This window comes from Harpegnathos saltator, unplaced genomic scaffold (assembly GCF_003227715.2).
Source record: "Harpegnathos saltator strain DR-91 unplaced genomic scaffold, Hsal_v8.6 scaffold49, whole genome shotgun sequence".
NCBI lineage: Eukaryota > Metazoa > Arthropoda > Insecta > Hymenoptera > Formicidae > Harpegnathos > Harpegnathos saltator.
In genome coordinates this window covers 436,682-457,317 of record NW_020230304.1, presented here as the reverse complement: position 1 = coordinate 457,317, position 20,636 = coordinate 436,682, and the positions used below count along the sequence as shown (strand labels likewise).

The 20,636-nt window shown below is 47.9% G+C and overlaps 1 protein-coding gene across 2 annotated transcripts in view; it reads left to right on the top strand.

Annotated features, from left to right (window-relative positions):
* The window catches only part of Ptr (patched domain-containing protein), a 29,757-nt gene extending 10,041 nt beyond the window's left edge, over positions 1–19,716 (top strand). Inside the window, exons 3-10 of one of the 2 annotated variants that reach the window (XM_019840214.2) lie at positions 6,015–6,291; positions 6,685–6,895; positions 7,250–7,432; positions 8,446–8,789; positions 11,143–11,343; positions 11,549–11,680; positions 13,064–13,377; positions 16,640–18,145. In XM_019840214.2, the coding sequence (XP_019695773.1) occupies positions 6,015–6,291; positions 6,685–6,895; positions 7,250–7,432; positions 8,446–8,789; positions 11,143–11,343; positions 11,549–11,680; positions 13,064–13,377; positions 16,640–18,145 (3,168 nt within the window). Of the gene's footprint in view, positions 1–6,014; positions 6,292–6,684; positions 6,896–7,249; positions 7,433–8,445; positions 8,790–11,142; positions 11,344–11,548; positions 11,681–13,063; positions 13,378–16,639 lie in introns of those variants that run through there. The other variant, XM_025302382.1, reaches the window with a different exon arrangement.
* Positions 19,717–20,636: the final 920 nt, after the last annotated feature.

Genomic DNA, 20,636 nt, shown 5'->3' with positions numbered 1-20,636 from the left:
TTTCCTCTTAATCTTACAGGAACCTCTTAAGGTCTGCATATATGAGAATGAAATCCTCTAAAATTTAAATAATTCCGCTTGTTCCGAAATTACTTTTTTTGGGGTGCAATGCGCTATTGAGTGAGAAATGCGTCGCAATCTATCGAATCATGTCGAAATGCCGCTGAATGGCTGCAAACGCGCGATTCCTCGTCGTTAGTGTTGCTATCGAACGATTCCTCGGAAATGATTAGTTGAAGCAGAGGTAAAGGAACGATAGGGTGAAATAATTGCAAGAAACGGCTGGAAGCAACGGCAAGAAACAACGATATGTCTACCGTCACAATTTAATTCGCCCTACTAGCTCTCTTGGAGCTTCAGGAAGCGGTCGGTCTTGCGCTTGGATGTACTTTCGCCGCGTCGAGTTTTTACTAGCGCGATTTTACGCCACCTTCCAAATGTATTCATCGGCCATTATCGCGACAATATCGCGGAGCGAAGAAAGCGGCTGTCTCGTCGATTGACATGGCGGGACTCAAGGATGAAAATAACAGCACGGTGTTATCATCCACGACTGACGATGCGATACGTAGCACGCTTGGATACGTTTAACGACGAACAACGACGCCGCGTCTATTTCTCCCTTACTCGGGGAGCGATCTTTCTCCCCGGCGACGGGCGCGAGCAACGTTGGCGCTTGTTATTACACGCGAATTTCACGAATCACGAGGCTTCGAGGACGCTCTAGGTGAAATCGAATAATTAAAATTCTGCGAGCGAGGCATTAAGACGCGTGTTCTGCATTTGCAGCCGCCGCTCGTCGCCTCGTCGTTGCTTGTCGTCGCGTCGACCGGACGATCGCGCGTCTGTTGCAAAAGTTCAGCGACAATTATACGCGAAGGTACGGCGGCGCACGTGACGCTTCCTCACCCGCTTTGCGCGGGTCCTCTGAACGCTCGACACAGATAAGATGAACGTCCCAATGGCCGGACACGTTCCACCACTATTCGATCACTTTGAAAAAAAATATTCACTATTTATTTTAACAATAATAAATGAAAGTAATAACTATTGTACAAAAAATTCCAATAACTGACGACTAGTTGGAAAAAAATATACCCAATTTGAATACACTCATGTGTGTTAAAATAAAAATTAATTAAATAAGTATGCACCTATATGCTTTGGCAAAATAATGGTCGATCGTTAATAAATTCATTAAGAGATATTAAGAGATAGCATCGAGAGATAGATTGGTTTGAATAATTTTTCTTCGCTTAAGGAAATCTTAAGTTTTCGAATAAATGCAAGCAATTTATATCGAAAGTATTCTTAATATTGTATTTCTTGTGACGACCTACGCTTAAGCGTCCGGTTACTGGGACATTTAGCTTACACTATTCGGCAGAGATTGTTGAGAATCTATCATGATAATTCTCGGTGGTTCGACACGCGACGGCTCGCCGGATGACGATTTTTCGCTCGAGAAAACGCTCGCGCGCGCGCACGTGCGTCCGTTAATAACACGCCGGCCCGCCGCACCCTCGCCGATAACTCGCTGGCAGAGCGATGGAAAAGACAGTGTGGACGAGTGCGTTCTAGTGACCCGTAGATAACAATCTGTCATAACAGCGTGTACTTCGATCTTCCGCTGTGGCGGCCACCGCGTCCTCCGCAAAGAAGACTCGATAATATCGCGGCGCATTACGCAGTCGCGACGCATGCAATCGCGACTCCCTCGGTGTGTCCACGCAGGCCCGGCGGATTATCATTGAGACTCGAGTAAAGTTTATATCGCGCGCCGCAGCGCATATCCTGTTATCTCTCTCGCTCCCTCCCGCGGACCTGTTTATCGCGGTCGATCCGCGGCACGATACACGCGCCGACGGTCTAGTCGGCCTAGTCGGGATCTCTCGCGGCGATAAGAACATCCGGAGGGAATAGATTCAACCCTCCCTCCGCGCGCGAGCCTCATCGAAATGCGCGAGCAAGTCGTAAACGGAGTAACGGAGCGTGCGCGAGCGCGCTTTTCCTCGCGAGGTAACAACACACTCTCGGAGGACACGCTGCCGGTCGAATCGATCGCCGATTCCCGGCGCGAGCGTCCCCGTTCAAACGCGGGGCGCTTGCTTGTCGAAGAGCATTGCGAGAACCGAGCCGAAACGCCGCGTGAGAAGGCCGCGTCCTCCCTCTTACACCTGCCTGCGCGCACGGTGCGCCCGCCGACGAGGCGGTGCCGCGGTGCCGCGGTAGGCGTCGATCCTGCGACACGGCATAAAGTGCCGATTGTTACGCGAGGTTATTCAATCGCACCTAACGCGACCGCCCGCGACTTGTGCGCGCGCGGAGTTATCCAACGGTAGCTTCAACGGTGACTTTCTCTTGCGCGAACGGTCGTCGTCACTCTCTCTCTTTCTCTCTCTCTCTCTCTCTCTCTCTCTCTCTCCCCACCTTTTTCGCTCTCGCGGCATATACGGCAGAAACTGGCTTCTGAACTTGGGCGATCGACGATCGGCTTTACGTCTCTCTCGCCTAATGATACGTTCGTGACACGCGCGAGCGCGAGCGCGGAAAATCCGCGCGCGCGGCGGAATCGAGCGGTTTTAGAAAGTCACTCGCGATAAGAACGGATCTATGTGCATTCGCGGCTAATGCCGTGAGTTTCGTGTCGCGCGAAACGATATCGCCGGCGTGGAGCGGACTTTCGACAGATTTATTGGAACTCCTCGCTCCGCTGGCGATAGGCGAATTTTTACGCGGGCGATACGCGCGATGCAGCGCGAGCGCTCTTTTTCTCGCTCGAGATATCGCGGAACCTCGCGCGGCTCGAATCGAACTCGAATCTTACGACTGCGCCGAGGCGCGGCTTGTCGGCAACCGGCGGATTTCTTCTGGAGGGAAGAGCTCTGCTATATCGAGTAGGTGTTGTGTAATACGTTTATTCCATTTCGATCGAACGAGAGAGGGGCGAGAGAGGGAGAGACGGGGAGGGTAAACTGGGGTAAGATGGCCGTACGAGAGAGAGAGAGAGAGAGATGGTTGTAATTTCTCCGATATTTGCCAGATAATGCGTTTTTCCTAATCACTCTCAGAGATCATTGACTTTTACGGTAATTTCACGACGCACGCACTGTTCGAAGCAGCGATATTGCGAGCGTTCCCAGATAATACAATGGCATTCTTCGGAAACTTTAAAGACATCCAGAATGAACATTACGGATATCCTGTGGATATCCAAATTGTATCCTACTCTACTCTTTAGACTAGGACTACTCTTTAGATGTCCTGAGGAAGAAGTAGCCGTGTATTAGCCTATAAGACATCCAGAGGATGTCCTGTCGGATGTGAGGACTTTTATAGGGAATATTAAGGATATTTCTTAAACGTCTAAAGGAAAAGGAGGAAACATAGTGTATTGAATTTGTTGATTCCGGATTGTGTCGAGTTATGCTTCTTCTGTTTGAATTATAAATATAAGAAAAAAAAAAAGCACTTGACCCGATTCTAGATCGGAAGTGACAAGTTGAATATATTAATAGTTCAAGTTTATTTTTAGAGAAAGAAATTTTTAATCCTTTTAAGTTAGAGGAAAAGAAAGAAACATGGCGGCAACTGAATTTGCTGTCTTCGAATTATATCGAGTTACGTCTTTCCTGTTTGAATTATAAATTTATATTATTATAATTATTTTCCTTTCCTTATTCATCTGGGTTATATCTGGGTTATATCATGGTCGTCTTATCCCAGTTTACCCGACTGATTTTCGAAACTTGACCTGACATTTCCCCCCGCTCAATTCGCGATCTGACGTAGCGACGATGATCAAGCAGAAATTCAATCATCGCCACATTGGCGGACAATACGCAAACGAATGAAAAGTTTTCTCGGCTCTTCAAGGCGAGATAACAAACGTGCGTGAAAATCCGATGAGGGTGATTCATTCTTCCTCGACGTGTCACGTAATCCCTTATGAGGGCATCATCGTCGCGTGAAAAAAAGGCTTTGTACCAGAACAAAAGGTGTAGGATTCGCCTTCGTCGAATCGAAAGAAAGGGAAGGGAAGGCTTGACAAAAAAGCTGAATATAGTTTTAGCAATCGAGAGACAGGATCGCAGACTTGCGCAAGATAATAGATTTATCGTAAATATTATATTGTTATAATGTGTGCGTGTGCGTGTAATTATTATAATTAATTTATCATCAGTTGTTAATTGATATATATTTAATCATCGTTATATTAGTCAGATTAATTATTATAATTGTGCATATATACGGTGCTGTCCGAAATGGGATCAAAATTAAGCCATGCGTGCACTTTTTGGCAAATAATTTCCCCCAATTTCCGGCTGCCTTCACTCCACCGCGTGAAATAGCGCACCGCTATTTCACGTCATTCTGAACTGCAATGTCCGCTAAAATGCGACGCGTAAATTCTAAATCGCGGTGAATTTCCACAAAAATTAATCATACGCTTCGGCCAAGGCGGTGACGTTAATCGACACTAATCTGACGTGCGCAAATTGAAACCATTTGTTATTGTCTTTCGATGCATCGACAATGACGAACCCCTTACGGGGATTATGAGGCAACGGACGAAAGATACGGAAGAACCAGGAGAGAAAGGAGAAAGGCTCAGGCGCTGGACTCACAATAAAACTCGCGACGTTGCTCTACGGACAGATTAATGAATATCGTCAATTTTTCAAAGTATTTAGCTTCTTTCTCTCTCTCTCTCTCTCTCTCTCTCTCTCTCTCTCTCTCCTTCTCTCTTTCCCTCCGCAAAGCGCACCTGGCATTTTCGCTGAGGTGTCAACACGTCGATCGTGCAATCCCGATCAAAGTAGATCGAGTCTTACGTCATTCTCCCAGTCGTTCTTAATTAAAAAAAAAAAACAAAAAACGACCGTCAATTTTGCAATCTAAATCGAGCATAATTCGCGTTACATTTTCAAGCTCGCAGATTCTACGAAGCGCCGATATCTTAATCGCGTTTCTCTCCTTGCCTTACCGACTCCAGCAAATTTTCAGCGAGAAAACCATGGCCGGTCTGTTTATCGCGTATGAACAACAATAGACGTTTCCGCATATTTCACTGCGAGGAGCATTAAATAAACGAGCTAGGCGCTATTATGTCGCGCGCACTCGCCGGCTTAAGAAAATAATAAATTTACGTAACGACAGTCGCGAGGAGACCGGCGACGAGAGAGACAGAGAGAGAGACAGAGAGAGAGAGAGAGAGAAAGAGAGAGGTAAGGAGCGCAACGAGGACGCAACGCATTTTTTTCTCTCTCGCGGGTTTAACGAACCATACGAGAAATTCGATTGCGCGCCCGGTAATCCGATTCGCGATAACGAGGAAACGCATCGCGCGCATTCGTCGTCGCGGCTCGACGTATTGCGACCGCGCGCGAAACGCTAATTGAGCTCGGACCCGCGCTTTCCACGCGCTGAGTGAGCTTAAATCGCTCGCGAACAACCTCCGCGGAGTTTTCCCTCGAGCTCGAGCGATCGCGAGCAATCGTACGAAACGCTCGCGCTGAAACGCCCTTCAACTCGGAGCAGCTCGCGGGTGCTTTTGCTCGGAAGCAGCGCGGCGTGTCGCTCGCGACTTGCCGTTAGCGTCGCGAATCACCTTTCCCCGCTAACGACTCGGCGTTATTTTGTCACGTCAGTGATGATAACGGCGGCGCGGTTACATTTTTCGGATAACGGCGGCGAGTCGAGGCTCGCCGAGGCGAGTAACGGTAGCGACTGCGGGTTCTCTTTCTCCGTGTGTAATTCCGCACGGGTTCTCGCTCCTCGGAGAAAACTCAAATGAGAGATCGACCGATCGACGCAATCGAGCGATGTAACGGGTTACTCTTCGGAGAGACAGAGAGAGAGGGAGAGAGAGAGAGAGAGAGAGAGAGAGAGACAGATAACTTCCTCGATCCCGCCTTTACTCGGCGGGCGCTGTCTTCGGCAAATCCTGAATACCGGCGATGCAGCGGGCCGGACAGCAATAATTAAGGACTCGTACTCGCTTTCACTTTCAGATGTGGCAAAACCTAAAGTGCGTCGATGACTTCTTGAACCGCGCGTTCCACAAATTAGGCCTCGTAGTCGGCCGGCACCCCGGCTACTTCGTAATCGTGCCGTTGCTATTGGCTTGCATATGCTTCACTGGCTACCAAAGGATACACTACGAGATCGACCCGGAATATCTCTTCTCACCCATCAACGGCCCCGGCAAGACCGAGCGAGCGGTGGTCGAGCAGTACTTTAAAGTCAACTATAGCTACCAGTTCGATCTCAGCCGTATCACCAGGCCAGGTGAGAGAGAGAGAGAGAGAGAGAGAGAGAGAGAGAGAGAGAGAGCCTCATTGATCGCTCGTTCTATTATTCGCGCGATTCCCTCCCTCCCTTCTCCTCCCCGTGCGAACCTCGCCAAGGAATCTCAATGATTCCTCACGGGGAAGCTAATGAGCCCAGAATCCTTCCATGTAATCAGAAGACTGACATAGATACCGTAATATAGTCCTTGTACTCGTGACACGCACACGTGCGCCGACACGCACGCACACACACACACACACACACGAGGCGCGAGTTACACAAACGAGCGCGAGCGTGTCGGGATATGCGGATTATTAAGTGTCGCAATATTAATTGATGTTGGTGGTGTATGTGTATCGATTACAAATTCATCGATTCTCGCCCCGGCAGGTCGGTTCGGTCATGTCATTGTGACTCCCAAGGACGGCGGGCACAATATGCTGAAGAAGGAGATTTGGCAGGAGCTGATAGAGCTCGACCGAATTATCAAGGACATCAAGGCCGACTACGAGGGCGAGACGTTCACTTACGAGCACATTTGCGCGCGATGGCTCAGCGAGTGCTTCGGTAACAACATCTTGGACCTGCATCATGTGATAGCGTGAGTGATAGCGGCATTGCCGTGATTGGTCCTCGACGGAGGTCGAGTCGAAGGTTCATTCAAGGACACCGTCGCGTCGGCAAGTGGTGTCCCAGTCCCGGACACGTTGCTCGCCAGTCCGCTCGTCAAAGTTCTCGTCCATGACTTCCACGTGAAATTCAAATTCAAGGAGCGAATTGTCTTGCCGGCGACGAGCAACGGCGAGCGGCCACCTTTCTCCGCTTGCCGAAGGAAAATTCAAATCGGGGATCGACCGATCGACACGGGCGCGCGGGACAGCAAACGGTGTCCTTGGCTCGTCGCGAGTCGCTCGCCGACTTACGTCAAAGTTCTAATCGGATTCTGAATTTTCAGCGAGGTGGAACGGGGGGACCTGAATCTCACGTTCCCGCTGATGCTTAATCCGGTCACGTTGGACGCCCTGGTGTTTCCGGTGTTCTTCGGCGGAAGCGTCATCGATAACGGCTTAATAAAATCGGTGCCCTCGGTGCAGCTCGCCTACTTCATCACCGTCGATAGTCCGCGACAAGACGCAATGTGAGTCCACCGAGCACGTCGAGTCTGGCTTATCGAGTCCACGAACACGTCACAGCCCGATGGCGAAACTGTTCACTTATCATAATTCACGCACACAGAGATCTTGAAAGGAGCATTCTCTCACGGCGATTTACTATAAATACGGAAACGATGGAAATTCCGGACACAGGGATAAGAGAGATAAGGATTTTTTGTCGAGATCACGGAGGGCGGGGGGGGGGGGAGATGACGGTCCAATGGGCAATTTTGTCGTCTCCTTCGAAGATTTCGTCTCGCGTAAATACGCCGCGAAATCCGAGAGCTCGTCTAAATATAACCGACAGCGGCACGTCGTGTTAAAGATTACGAAAACAATAACTTTAGATAAACGGCATTTTTCTACGTCGCTCTCGCCAAGACTCAGCGCCGATACTTTCCGTTCGCTCGACGTTTCATTCACGCAGTTGCCTCGCGTTACACAAAACGTTGTTGCACAAAACGTACTTTTGCGGTCGGCAGTGCTCGGTATAGTACTGATGGAAAAGCAATATCTCATTAATTCGTCGCATGATCGCCGAGCGTTCATTGGCGCACCGGCGGTCTCCGTGAAAATAATATTTGATTCATCCATGAGCATCGGTCATGCCGATCGCCTATTGTTACCATGAAAGGCGGTATAAAGCGTCGCAATAAAGTACACGTCGACTGTCCCTGTTGGAACACTCGTCTCGCCCGTGCAAGATTATAACTATGACCTGAGCGAAAGGGGCAAAGTTGTAATTTCATTAAAATATCGAGAGATCGTGCGTGATACGTCGATCTCTCGAGAAAAAATCGGCGTCACACACACACGCGCGCGCGAGAGCCATCAGCCTTTTTCCTGTCGTGTACAATTACATCGGAAGAAATACGCCAGCCAAAGGAATCCTGGACGCGCAAGACGTAGCCTCGGACGTAGATAGAATCGCGACACCATTAGCCGGAAATTTCCCACATCCTAATCAGATTGGTCATCCTTTCTGCCCCGAAATCAGCGGCGCCGCATGGGAAGAGGCGTTTCTGGAGGTCATCGGCAAGGTCGAGGACGAAGGTGCCTTCAAGCACATTAGCACCGCGAGATTCGCCTCGAGGACCCTCGAGCTGGAGCTGGAGGCCAACACGAAGACGGTCGTGCCGTACTTCGCCAGCACGTTCATCATAATGGGCCTGTTCTCGGTCGTGACGTGCATGATGACCGATTGGGTGCGCAGCAAGCCTTGGCTCGGTTTGCTGGGTAACATCTCGGCCGCCATCGCGACAGGCGCTGCCTTCGGACTGTGCATGTATCTGGGGATAGATTTCATCGGCATCAACCTCGCCGCGCCGTTCCTCATGATCGGTAAGTCGCCGATTTCGAGCTGTCACTCGTGAATTCTACGCTTTACTCGCGCTTTACAAGTCGACCGTGGAGCGCGGACGCCCCGCGTCTTCCCTTATAGAAATTTATTACTAGCTGTAATAAATTGGTGATGATAAGTAATTTTATTATTCATTACTCACGAGTAATAAAATTACTTATCTCATCACTGGCCAATTTATTACAGGGAAGGATTACTTTTTTTTCTATCGATATGAAATATCGATTCTGTGTGAATTTGTCGGTAGAGTTTAGATACGCTTTGTGTGCATATATAATGTAGTTATACATACGAGTGTCCGCGCGCGGGATCTTTTGGAAAGGAAAAATTATGAAGATTAGTCAGATCAAACTGAGAAGAAAAGTCATGTTTGTTAAAATTTTTTAAAATCGCAAAAATAATTATTGAGCTATTAACGATTGAAAATTACCACATCTAGAGGCTCTTTAAATAAAAAGCTTGAAAATTTGCGTACTTACTTGCAAAATGGTAAAGGATTTTTTCGCTCAGAATTACCTAATCTACAATTATATGACGGCCATTGCGTCTAGCGATAGATATGAGTATTGAACTTTGGACTTTGAATCTTGAACCTGTCGCTAAGCACAGTAGGTCGTCATATAATTATAGCTTAGGTCATTCTGAACAAAAAAGTCCTTTACCATTTTGCAAATTTTCAAGTTGTCGATCAAAAGAGCTAATAACAATTGCGACTTTTGCAAAATGATACATGACTTTTCTTCTCAATTTGGCGATCTCAGCCTGTGATTGATCTTCACAATTTTTCATTTCTAAAAGATCCCGGACACCCTGTATATACATTGATACATCTCTATGTAATTCTTATAATAATATACGTACATAACATTATCGCAATAACATCTGCGCTTGAGCGTCACTCGCCGCTCGCGCGAGTACGCGCTTGCGTGTGTATGAAGTATTGTTTGAGGAAGAAACATCGGAAACACAATACACCTTCGAGTTTCGAGCGGAAAAGCCAAATTATTTTCAAACGCAAACATCTCCCAATTACACGGACAATCAAATGCCGACGACCTGCCCCGAATATACGCCGGGAACTCCGTAATTACAGAACTTCCAGAATATTTTCTACGACTTTCTCATTCTCCCCCGTCGTCCTGTGTGTACATATCTCGCGAGTCCCAGCTTAACATTGGCCTATCCAAGGATTTGCCAATCGATACACGCAGATTGGTACTCCTCGCGAAAGTTGAGCAACAATAATAACGGCAGGACTTTGTCTCGGCAGGTTTTTGCAATTTGCGATGCCGTAATCTCCTGTCACGTCTGTGGAAACGCGCGTTTCCACGACGATAAGTACGTTAGCTCGCCGTCAGGTGCGTATGAGCGAAATAAACGAACTATGATTTATGTGAAAAGCGGAAGTCTCCTTTTCTCTTTCGACGTCACGCTCGCCTGCGCCCGATGCGCCGAATATAAAGTCAGTCTTTAGCGGTAATGGCGGCTTTGTACGACTCAGTTTAGCGATCGCTCGCGATTTTCGAATCTTACCGGAAAATTTTCCACCGTGACGATCAATCGGCGAGAATTTCAGGCATCGCCTAAGCTAAAATAAAGATCACTTCAGTTGATAAGCATATATTTATAATTGGCTCTCGCAATGTATAATACGGCGAATTAGAACGAATTAGAATTGAGCGCGACTTAATTCATTCGTTCAGCTCTTTTCAGCATGAGAAACCGATACATCACATGCAGACGAGGAACGTTAGACGGCACATTTTTTCAACGGATCACGTATCGCCTCGATAAGACTCGTAATGGATATGCGAGGTACATTGTCTCGCGGTTTTAACTTCTTTCTAAAAAAAAAAAACGCGTTTCCCATTACTATTCATGCGATCTAGGAAATTAGAAGAGACATGGCGGAAATGGCACGGACGTGGCGTCCATGCGGAAAATACTCTCTGATAAGGAATAATCGCTTATTAATAACATGCGTTCCACTGCACTGTTATTATTCTCGGAAGACTTATTCACAGTCGATGACTTATACATCAGATGCGAAACCAACGTGCAATTCCTCTGGAATCATAATTGACTGATAAAGAAGCTGCTAAGAAAGCCGCGCGCGTTGCTGCAGTTTAAAAATAAAATAAAATGACTGACTCAACAAGTCAGTCTCATAACTTGCTACATCCGAATCAGACAGAAATCGCGTAATTCCCTCACGCGTACACTTCGAGTGGATGCACATGCAATGCAAAGGAATAAATTATCTTTGCCAAATTGCGCGTACAAAAGCGCATGTCCAGGCGTGACAATGTACAAGTTATGTTTTCCGATCGACAGGAATAGGCATTGACGACACTTTCGTCATGCTGGCGGCCTGGAGGAGAACGAGCATCAGCAAGCCGGTACCGGAAAGGATGGCGGCGACGTTGAGCGAGGCAGCCGTTTCCATCACCATCACATCCTTGACGGACATGATATCCTTCTTCATCGGCATCATGTCGCCCTTCCCTTCGGTCAAAATTTTCTGCATCTACTCAGGTAAAAATTACATCGGAATGTCCACATTACTGATGCAGAGTAGTTCAAAATTCTCTCGCGCCATCTTTGTATCTCTTCAAGGGATAACGAGAAGTCGCAATAACTTCGAGTGATTCGATTTCCCGTCTTTGATCTTACGGCGAGTATCACGTAATCACGTGTGTGATGCATATTTTTAATGTCAGACTTGTGTGTTGAACGACAGGTTTCGCGGTAGTCTTCACGTTTCTGTTTCACATAACGTTCTTCAGCGGGTGCGTCGCAATCAGCGGTTACTGCGAACGGAAGAATCTGCACAGCGTCGTCTGCTGCAAGGTGGAGCCTCTATCTAAATCCAGTGAGTACCGCAATTGTTTTATCTCGCTGTTCACACACACACACACACACACACACACACACACACAATATGATTCGCGATCGCACATCGTACTAATATTAATATTTTATAAACTTGCGGACTTGTTGTTGAGTATCGCTGTTTTCGGTCTTGTATCGACAGCATCTCCAAGAGAGAGAGACCAGCACTCGAAAACTTGTTACGTCGGGCGGCATGACGTACCGCGAGTTACGTCAATACCCTGACACACGTTACGTTTGGATATCGCTAATTCGTTAAATCACATCCTATTATGTAACGGAAAGAGAGCTTACTTTCTCTTTATTTAATTTTTTTCAGTATCGATGCTTTGGCGATTACACAAAGCACAAAAGAGAAGATGGGAAAACTTTCACTATGATATAAAGCAAAAACAAGGAAAGAAACGAGTATAACGTATTTTAATTTAACTTTATTCTTGGCATAACATGTTACACTAATGGTATTACGCAGTAACATATCTTGTAACAACCAACGAGAATTTCCTGTGCGAAGGGAATGCGGTAATATACAGGGTGTCCGGGGTCTTTGGGAAACGAAAAATTATGAAGATTAATCAGACCAAACTGAGCAGAAGAGTCACGCACCATTTTGCAAAAATCGCAATAGTTATTAAGTTATTAACGATTGATTGAAAGTTGATAATTTGAAAATTTATGTACTTCCAAAATGGTAAATGACTCTTTTATTCAGAATGACCTAATCTATATATGACGGCTATTGTGCCCAGCGACAGGTTCAAGATTCAGGTTTCAAAGTTCAATGTACTCGTATCTATCACTAGATATACAATCACAATAGCCGTCAGCAAAAGAGTCCTTTACCAATTTGCAAACAAGTACGCAAATTTTCAAGTTATCAATTAAAAGAGCCTCTAGATATGGCCATTTTCATCAATAACTTAATAACTATTGCGATTTTTGCAAAATGATACGCTTTCTTCTCAATTTGATCCGATTAATCTTCACAATTTTTCGTTTCCAAAAGAACGCAGACACTCTGTATAAATAAATCACTCCATACGTACATAAAAGTATCGACATATTAGATCTCAACATAAGGTAAAAGCTTGACGAAAGTGTTTATATCAATTGTACTAGCGAGTTTTCATGTCAAGGTAAATTTTAAAACACCTATAGCGAGGCATTCACTCGCCGGTTTACCTTACTTTAATACTTCCATATGCGGATTGGTAAAAAAAAAAAGAGAAGGTACGTGTCTAGAGGAAAACATGATTCCATTAAGAGGAGGAAAAACCTTCTGGTTTCTCGCGCGGCTATCCGAAACATATGTATTAACCGTATCATTCGCCGTGTCTTTAACAACATTGCACATGCATTTCAGCTCACCGGTCGTGGTTGTACCGAGTGCTGTGCTCCGGCGGAATTGATCCTGACGATCCTCACAATCCGATCGACAATCCCGAACACGGATGCATGACTTGGTTCCGCGATTACTTGGCGGTTGCGCTCAACTACCGAGCCGTGAAGGCGTTCATCATCGTCATCTTCATATGCTACCTTCTCGGCGCCCTTTACGGGCTTACGACCCTCCAAGAAGGTCTGGAACGACGCAAACTTTCGAAAGAGGATTCCTACTCGATCGCCTTCTACGACCGTCAAGACATTTACTTCAGGGAGTTTCCCTACAGAATACAAGTAAGTTGCAAACTTGGAGTAAAAACCTGCGAAACTTGCGGGCCGATGCGCCGCATTAGCAAACTTTCTTTCCCATCGCGTTATTATCGCATCCGGGCCGTCGTCCTTCCATTGTATGTAATAAATTTTGACTGTTTGAGAGGGACGCGAGAAAGCCGCAGCGGAAAAGCAGCGCGAAATCAGTGGATGCGTTCAGCAGAAGAAGCTACTTTGCAACTGTTGTTACAAACTCGTGAACCTCACTGGCGTGTGTTCTTCAATTTGACGAAATCCAAGAGCACGCGCACCAATCAGATTCGTCAATTTTACAACAGTCGCAAAATAGAGTTTTCTCTGCTGCCAATGTCAATTGAACAAAGCTTTTGTGTCTCTTTGCGATCGCGCGATCCTGACATCCCGTCTACTTTGTAGACCTTGAAATTCGCCTCGAGATCCGTTATCGGGCCGGCGCGGCGCGCGTGGCGGCGTATTTTCAGGGTTTCGCTTTCCGCACGCGCGGGAAACACTTCCGATAGCCGACGCAAAAGAGAAAAGAAATATACAGCAGAGTCGGAAGAACGTTCCGAGTACGTTACGCTCGAAACTGCCACGCATAATCCAGTACGCGCAATTATGTCACGTGTTCGCCTCGATACGACGCGATATCGTGCGAACAACTTTCTCCGACTGGCTAGCTCGGACCTGAAGAAAAGCAGCGTTCGTTACATCACGCTCCTCCGCAGCCGATCGATCAAGGCAAGAAAGACCATCTAAACGGAGAGATTCCCGCGGCTCCGCGTATAAATACCCTCGCTCCTGCTTGCTCCGGCTCAATTGAGACAATTTCACTTTCAATATTTACACACTCTCGCCCGCGAACATGTTTTCGTTTCTATTCTGCTCGACATGTTACAAGCGTTCTCGCGCGGCGCCGCAAGAAGGTATCGCCATCGTCTACAAACTTCGAGCTGCGATCGAGCGTGTGATTTTTCGCGTTAACGCGTGCGACGCGCCGATTTTCTTCGCCGTTCGCATAAATCAATCGAGACATTATTCTCGCAGTATTAAACAATAAAAGAAAAGAAACAAGGAGTCCATATATCCAAGAATATATCCGTGCCCGTCGACGGATTGTTTCCCAGGTTGAACGGCGAATGCGTTAGTCCTGCCGGCGCGCGGTGGGGAACGCCGTAGGCGCACACGAAGAGGTACTTTCACGCGTCGCGCGCAAAAGCACGCGCTGACAAAAATGGCATTTCACCCGGCAGGACGCTGCTCGCGCAGGATCCGCCGCGCCGCGGAAAATCTGCCGGGCCGTTTCGGCGAAACGGCGCGGCGTCCGGTATCTCGATATTTCATTTCAATGAGATAATTGCGCATTTCGCAACGCGCGCGCGCGCACGGTCACGCGGCCGCACCATCCGGCAGAGAGACGGGGCGCGTTTCTTTCGTCGCGCGGCGCGGCGTTGAAATCTCTCTCGACGAAGCCGAGTCCGGCAAGAGCCCATAAAGAGCGGCCGAACTGAATTTCACTGGGATCTTTTTCCCCGGACACGTTGCGTCGTAGCCCCCCTCCCCCACCCCCCACCCCCGACACATTGTAGTGAAAGTACGTTTCTCAAAGATGGTCTCGCGCTATCGCGTTCCCTCGCGCGATATTAATAACGCCGACGCCGGGTCCCGGTGACTTCGCGGAAACCTCGCGTCGCTCGCGTCGCAGAGACGGAAACGGGCCCCCGCATCTTCCGATCTCCGGGCCCCGGCGCTCAATCAGGCCCGGCCCCCCTCGCGCGCGTCAATTCGTGCGTTCCGAGAGCGCACGAATTGCGTCATCGTGACGAAACGCGATGTAGCGTCTCCCGACGTGGCGGACCGGACCTCCGCTTTCACGAGGTCACTTTCACAAGGGCATTGCGGAAACCGCCGAAAAGCTGCCGCCGAGCCTCCTTCCCCGCGGGCACTCTCGGTGTCGCTTCGTGTCGCTGACCTTATAATTGCAGTTGCGACTGCCGTGAAAGGAGAAGTTGCGACGACAGTCGCTTACATGGACTTTGCGCTACTTGTGTCCACTGTTTAAGGGCTCTACACACAGGACGATACTCATACATCCTGAACTCTCTTTAATCGAGACTATAAAAGTGGCTTATAAGCCTCCTGATTGGTTGTAAGTATCACTTTTGGTGATAAAACAGGCTTCAGAATGTGTGTGCCTTCGTGTCTGGTCGCTAGACGCATTTTCCGACGTGCAGGTGCATTATATCTGAATTCCGTCGGCAACATCGCAGGATAGATCCTATGTAAAGAAAAATATGAGTAGAACAGTCTTAATAAAGATATGTCCTCGGACACTTTCCAAGTACACGTAACAACTGCCGCGAGATTAATTAACTTTAGAAGAATATATTTCATTCTCTCGTTAAGTCGCGTTTTACAGTCGCGCAAGTAACCGGACCCAAACTGTCGTAAAAATTGTTCAAAATCTCTGCCACTCGTCTGTGGCACCTCGTTTCTCTTATTTCACTCGCGACAAACGGTAACACATGCGACCCGTTCTACGTCACGATGGATGACTCTTCGATTATATATTCGGGAATTATCGTTGTTGCTTTCAAAAACAAGTAAAAAAGAGTCGCGTCGCAGAATTATTAACGCGTCACATCGCGACACATTCTCCTCCGTTGTTGTCACTTTCCGAAAAGCCGAGCTTTCGTCCTCGCTACGATTCTCTTATTCACTTTCCCGCCCTGCTAGTTTTCAGGTACACCCTGTAGATGCGCTGGCCGACGAGTGAGATGTTAGCGGCAGCCGGCATTATTAACAGCAGATTCGATTTACAGCAACAAGTTTCACCGCGCAAAATCCGTTTCCGCAATCACTCCGTAATCTCTTCTCCTCCACCGAGAGTCGGATATACAGGGTGTCCCAAGAAAAGTTTTCTCACAGGACAGATAATACTCATTGTACTGAGTGAAAAGCAAACGTCCGAAAACGTTTGTAACTCTGAAAGGGTTGATCTTTCGACCTAACTTTACCACGCATCTTTTATTCGGCATAATGAGTCCTATTTAAGCTGAAAATGTGAAACTCTTCTTCGTTGAACGCCCTGTATAAAGTAAGATCATAATTACTTTCGTTTCAAGTGTAGGCCATGCGACTCGGCATGACCGCAAAGAGCAATATTTCTCCTCCGAAACTCATCTTCATCTCTCTCACGTTTCTGGCACCCTCAGCCTCGAACAGCCTGTCCCCTGTCTCACCGAACCGCGGCTTCGCCATGTTCTAGGTGGTGGTGACCGGCGATTACAACTACAGCGACCCGGTGATCCAGGCCCAGATGGAGAACCTGACGAGGAGCCTGGAGTCGAGCAAGTACATCAGCGAGCCGATCTACACGGAGAGCTGGCTGCGCAATTTCCTCAAGTACATGTCGAGCCAAGAGGACAGCCTGAACGTCAGCATCGACAACGAGCACGACTTCATCGAGGTCCTGAAGGACTACTGGCTGTATGAGAGCAGCGTGTACTCGCTCGACGTGAAGCTCGACGATAAGAGGGAGAAGATCGTGGCGAGCCGATTCCTCATCCAGGCGGTGAATGTGAGCGGCACCAACCAGGAGAAGGACATGGTGAAGGAATTGCGCGGCATCTGCGACGAGTCGCCGCTGAACGCCAGCGTGTTCCACCCGTACTTCGTCTTCTTCGACCAGTTCGAGCTGGTGCGGCCCACCAGCATCCAGTGCATGATCTTCGGCGCGCTCGTCATGATGTTCATCAGCTTCATCTTCATCCCCAATATCCTGTGCTGCCTATGGGTCGCCTTCTGCATCGTGTCGATCGAGTTGGGCGTCGGCGGCTACATGGCACTCTGGGACGTCAATCTCGACAGCATCTCCATGATCAACCTGATCATGTGCATCGGCTTCAGCGTCGACTTCACCGCGCACATTTGCTACGCCTACATGAGCTCGAAGCGGGCACGGCCGGAGGACCGGATGAAGGACAGCCTCTACAGCCTCGGCCTGCCGATCGTCCAAGGCGCCGCCTCGACGATACTCGGCCTGGTGGCGCTCCTCTTGGCTGGCACCTACATCTTCCTCGTGTTCTTCAAGATGGTCTTCCTGGTGATCTTCATCGGCGCGATGCACGGTATATTCCTGTTGCCGGTGTTGTTGTCCATCTTCGGGCCCGGTACCTGCATCAGTCACTCGGACGAGCCCGACGACACGGAGAACGCAAACTCCGCGCCGGAGAAGGAGCCGACGGGCAAGTTCCAGCAGCCCTTCGTGATCCCGCATCCTCATCTAGTCTATTACACCGCGGGCGCGGTCAAGCCGCTCCAGGACAGCCCGGCGACTAGCATGGCGGCCTTCGAGGAGCGGGACCCGGGCCTTGGCACCAGCGAGGACAGCAACTCGACCGAGAGCGGCTCCTCGCAGAGCAGGAGGCGCCAGTGCAAGCAGCAAGAGCAGCAGGAGCAGCCGCCGCCGAGTCAGGCGCGCCACGAGATGTGGAGGAGATCGATCGGCGTCCTCTACGGCTTGTCGCAATTTCAGCCAGCGGCGACCAGCCAGCCGCCCCACCCGGCGCCAGACTACCCCGGCGCCGTGGCGGATAACCCCCGGCCGTCCTCCGGTGAAAATGGTAATACGCGACTGGCGCCTCACCTGGAGCCTTACGTCTTGTACCGTCAGCCGAGTCAATTGCCGCGGGACTACAAACGCAGCAGATCCTACCACAACCTGCAGCATCCCGCGTCGACGCGCTACCCGACGGACCCCCGGTACCCTTAGGGAGAGACCGCGAGGCAGAGCTTCGCGCGATAGCGTAAAAAGGGACGGAAGAGGGACAGCGACGCGACGAGAGAATGACGAACGGAAAGTCCCCCGCCGGTCGAATTCAACCCCCTGAAGCGGGACCACGGCGAGGACACCCAGCTGAGACATTCTGGTCTGGTCGGGTAATCGGAGACGGTCGTTGCTGCACAGGCTGTACGACGATTTGGGAAGTCCAACACCAAGTCGGAAGAAGAGAAAGTCGCAAAGAAGCGAGGGAGTGTCTCAGCTGTAGAAGAGGCCGTGTTTATCCTTGAGCTGGGATAATCGAGTCACGCGTCTCGGGGTCCTGAATTCTCCGAGCCGAGGAGTTCAATGATGTGATCCTGAAGACTTTTTATACAATAATGCTTACTACGAGGTAGAATAGCGGGTGTTAAAGTTGGTGGGTGATGCCTAGGTCCTGCAGGTGGTATCTTGCGATACCCCGACGTTATCCTGGACATTTCTCGAGCAGTCGCGATAGGGTGTCCCAAGAGTGGCGTCTGCCGATCAGGCAGCCGCGCGATACACCAAAACGGTGACGGCATTCTCTCCAAAGAAATTTAGGGAATGTGCGAAGCGCTCTGTCATCGTAGCTCGTAGTCGGAAGAGGACAGATCTGTCAAGCCTTAAGTATCTCGAGACTTATCGATCCTTGGATCTTTAGCAGCGTAAATTCACGCACGTCCATATTGTTACCGTATATACGTAGGTATACGTAATATTAGAACCCTGTAGCACACTGACTGTAGCTATTCGATCTTGAGTTTTCTTCACCTGATGCAAACGGAACGAGCGCAAACTGGAGATTAGGTAGACGCACGTAGCGCTAGGTATACGGTGAAAATAGGGGACACACCACGCGATTAACTTAATCGGCCGATTGTGCCATCTCGGAATTGGCCAATCGCATTTGTCGCTGAGCAGAATTGGCCGATCACGGTTGGCGCTTGACGGGTGGCCAGTTGAGTCAATCGAAGACAACGAGATTGGCCCGAAGAGTTACAAGTTTTCAATCACCCGGATTGATTGATTGATTCTTGCGGCAACCTTGAATTTAAATTATCCGATCCCGAGCGTTAACGTGAATTCTTAGATCCTTGGATCATAATCATAAATCGACCCCAATACATGCTGATCCATCCCTCTACTGTCGCAGATTCCAGATAACGCAAGACGCCGCAGAATCATCCCGCATGTGCTCCCGGGATGTTCTGGGGAGTGTCTCATGACGTGTCTCCCGGCGTCCTGAGATCCTGAGATCGTCCAGAACGTTCGATCTCAGGACGTTTTCCGTGATTTGGGATCACCACACTTTTGTGTTGGCGTATATATTTGATTATTGCGCCCTTCGCAGCCAAAGGATTAATCTTGTAGCACTCGTGTTATGCAACTCTCCGTGTAAGGATAATGCAATCATTCGAGAGGATAGAGCCAAGGTGACGATGACTCGTTCGGGCTCGCGTTAGTTGTTAAGGATAGCTCAAACCGAACGAGATATAATATAGTATATAAAAAACAATATAAACATATATACATATATATATATATATATGTATATATATATGTATATATATATATATATACACACACATACATATTCATATATGCTCAATATATTAATCAAAACCAAAATATGTCTCGCGACATAACAATTTGCTATAGAAGGCGTCTTGTTCGATCGACGTACGAATTGTTTCAGTCTCCCACGTCGAGAAGCATGTTGTGCCTTAAACAATTAGCAATCTGTCGTACGATAAGTCGAACAATTTAGCTTGACAGATAGTTTGAACACAATGTGATGTGGGGAACAAAATCATATCCGGAAATAGTAATGCTTTTTATAATTATATATATATATAATTATATATATTATATATATGTATATATATCTCTCTAATTATATATATATATATATATATATTATGTATATATTATGTATATATACATTATATACATGTATATATATATTATGTATATATATATATACATAATAAAATTACTGTTTCCCAAATAGCTGTGGCTTGAAAGTTATACCGCGTTTCGCAGACACTTGACAGACAATATTAAGGACTGTCAATAGATTAATCTTGGATTGACACACACACACACACACACACACACACACACACACACACACACACACACACACACACACACACACACACACACACATATTCGTCGTGATGATAACTTGAATTTTCTCAAGACGGCTCTCACACCCAGAAACATTTTCGAGGATTCCTTATTTCAGGTTTTTCAAAAATTTGTTTAAAAATTTATCTCATAGTAGATGTGGAGTACTCAGGAAGGAAGACTCGTCCTTGCGAACGTTTCATTCGACGAACGAGCTGTTTATTATGTTACACATGAATGAATAGCAATTACAATACTTATCTTAGAAAGAGATAACAACGAAAATACGTGCGGGTGAATATATTTGAAGAAGCCTTTTCACAATTAACGA